The 2,383-nt window shown below is 49.7% G+C and overlaps 1 protein-coding gene across 1 annotated transcript; it reads left to right on the top strand.

Annotated features, from left to right (window-relative positions):
* Positions 1-259: 259 nt before the first annotated feature.
* Positions 260-670, top strand: LOC147114412 (histone H3-like). Its single transcript, XM_085992066.1, has one exon. It carries the CDS (start codon positions 260-262, stop codon positions 668-670), a length of 411 nt encoding a protein of 136 aa, XP_085848192.1.
* The last annotated feature ends 1,713 nt before the right edge of the window (positions 671-2,383 follow it).

Here is a 2,383-nt window from a genome sequence, read left to right on the forward strand (position 1 = left end):
TTTGTGTCAATACGGTTATTTCCTGCACTAAAATTGGCGGGCATTTTGAAATGGGTGATTAATCCCAGCTCAGCCAATCGGGGTCTGAGATTCCAGCGTTTCATTGACTGGTCAGAATTAGGATGAAAGTGTCTGGGCGCCGGTCTCCAGCCAATCAGTGCTCGGGGCGGTCCCTCACTGAGTATAACAAGATGGATACAGAGCAGATTCTGCATTAACAGTCCGTGTGTTCCAGATTGTGCTGAGATCGGTTCAGAAAATGGCCAGGACCAAGCAGACAGCGCGCAAATCGACCGGAGGCAAAGCTCCTCGCAAACAGCTGGCGATCAAAGCGGCCTGGAAGAGCGCTCCAGCTACGAGCGGAGTAAAGAAGCCCCATCGCTACAGACCCGGCAGTGTGGCTCTGAGGGAGATCCGCCGTTACCAGAAATCCACCGAGCTGCTGATCCGCAAACTGCCCTTCCAACGCCTGGTGCGGGAGATTGCTCAGGACTTCAAGACCGACCTGCGTTTCCAGAGCTCGGCCGTCATGGCCCTGCAGGAGGCCAGCGAGGCTTACCTGGTGGGGCTCTTTGAGGACACCAACCTGTGCGCCATCCCCGCCAAGCGAGTCACCATCATGCCCAAAGATATCCAGCTGGCTCGCCGCATCCGCGGGGAGCGCGCCTAAACTCACTCTGCCCGGCTCCAGACTTTAGCACCAGATACAACAACGGCTCTTTTAAGAGCCACCAAATCAGCAAAAGAAAGAGCTGCGATCGGCGCAAGGCAAATTGGTCTGTGCACACACCGTGCAAGTCTTGTGTTAATGTAACTGGGGATTTATAGTGGGGGCAGTGAATATCTGAAGGTGCATTTATGATCTAGGTTGAAATGTGAGTGAGCTGCCCAATAGACTGAATGAACTCGCCCAGTGTGAGTCGGAAACTATATCATTTCTGATAGTAAATTGATCCAACTTCACATACTGGGATAGATCCGAGAGAACGAGGTGTCTGAAGTCTGACTCTCACCTTTAAAGCCAGCTCTTAATGCGGGGACAGGCGGGAACTTTAGTTACTATTGGAAATATTTTAAATTAACCAGAGCTCCAATTCTGGTTCGATTCTGCCAATTAAAAGGGGAAATGTTTGAATGTTTCCGGATGTATATATTTCTCCCTATGGAATTATTGTCCCAATAACGAACGGTAAGCCCATCCAACACTCACTCACTTTCTACTCGGTTCTAAACATCCGTTCATATTCGGCTCTCCCAATAACATGTTCATTGAGTGCCGGCCTCATGTTCGGGTTCCGTGTGTTTTGTTTTACTCTGAAGCCAGACCTTCTCTATATTGAATCACCGATCTGACTATTCGCTCACAGCAAGCCCGCTAGTGTTTGTAGATCCAGATTTCTACATGCTCGACAGTGTCCTGTTTATAGCCGAAAATGTTTGAACAGTAACCAGCTCTTTCACAAATACAGTGGGTGGCTCTGAAAAGAGCCTTTGGGTTATTAGATTGAATTTTGTCCGCTTTACTTGCTCTTGGAGCTGGCAGTGCTGGTTTTCTTGGGCAGCAGCACGGCCTGGATATTAGGCAGCACCCCGCCCTGAGCGATGGTCACCTTTCCCAGCAGCTTGTTGAGCTCCTGGTCATTGCGGATGGACAGCTGCAGGTGTCTGGGGATGATGCGGGTCTTCTTGTTGTCGCGGGCCGCGTTGCCGGCCAGCTCCAGGATTTCAGCGGTCAGATACTCGAGCACAGCAGCCATGTAGACCGGGGCTCCGGCACCCACACGCTCAGTGTAGTTGCCCTTTCGCAGGAGCCTGTGAACACGGCCCACAGGGAACTGCAGTCCGGCCCGAGATGAGCGAGACTTGGCCTTGGCCCGAGCTTTACCGCTGGTTTTTCCTCTTCCAGACATTTCCACAATTCACTCCTTGAAAGAAAGAATGAAAATCTCCTCCCATATCTGCCCTTCTTATGCTTTCTGGAGGAATGCAGAGAGCGTACTTGCGATTGGTCGCTCTGTGGTGAATTTCATTGGTGCTTTCCGGTGACCAATCACAGTCTGCTTTTCCCGCCAATCAAAACAGGGCGGAAATAACTGCCTCAACAGTCAGACCGCCAACGATTTTTTAATTTCAAAACGCCCGCCAATATTTTCCTGAATAAATTTACTCATAGCCAAGGTGTTCCAAATAATTCCTTGTGTCTTATTTTATCTCATCCGTGCAAATTCCAGGCTGTTACAATCAGGATTAATTCCGTGTTCAATATCGAAACTTCACGGGCGGGATTAAATCCCCATTGATTCTGTAACGGGACACATTCCTGCTCAATCTTTGTAAAAGTGAGGATTCAGATTATCGATCAATCCTTTGCACAGGCGCTGGT

This window comes from Somniosus microcephalus, chromosome 7 (genome assembly GCF_052327205.1).
Source record: "Somniosus microcephalus isolate GS21.2 chromosome 7, FLI_Smic_1.0, whole genome shotgun sequence".
NCBI classification, from domain to species: domain Eukaryota; kingdom Metazoa; phylum Chordata; class Chondrichthyes; order Squaliformes; family Somniosidae; genus Somniosus; species Somniosus microcephalus.

What these genes read in the sequence shown, in the direction of transcription:
- LOC147114412 (XM_085992066.1), top strand. Translation starts at nt 260, where the DNA reads ATGGCCAGGACCAAGCAGACAGCGCGCAAATCGACCGGAGGCAAAGCT.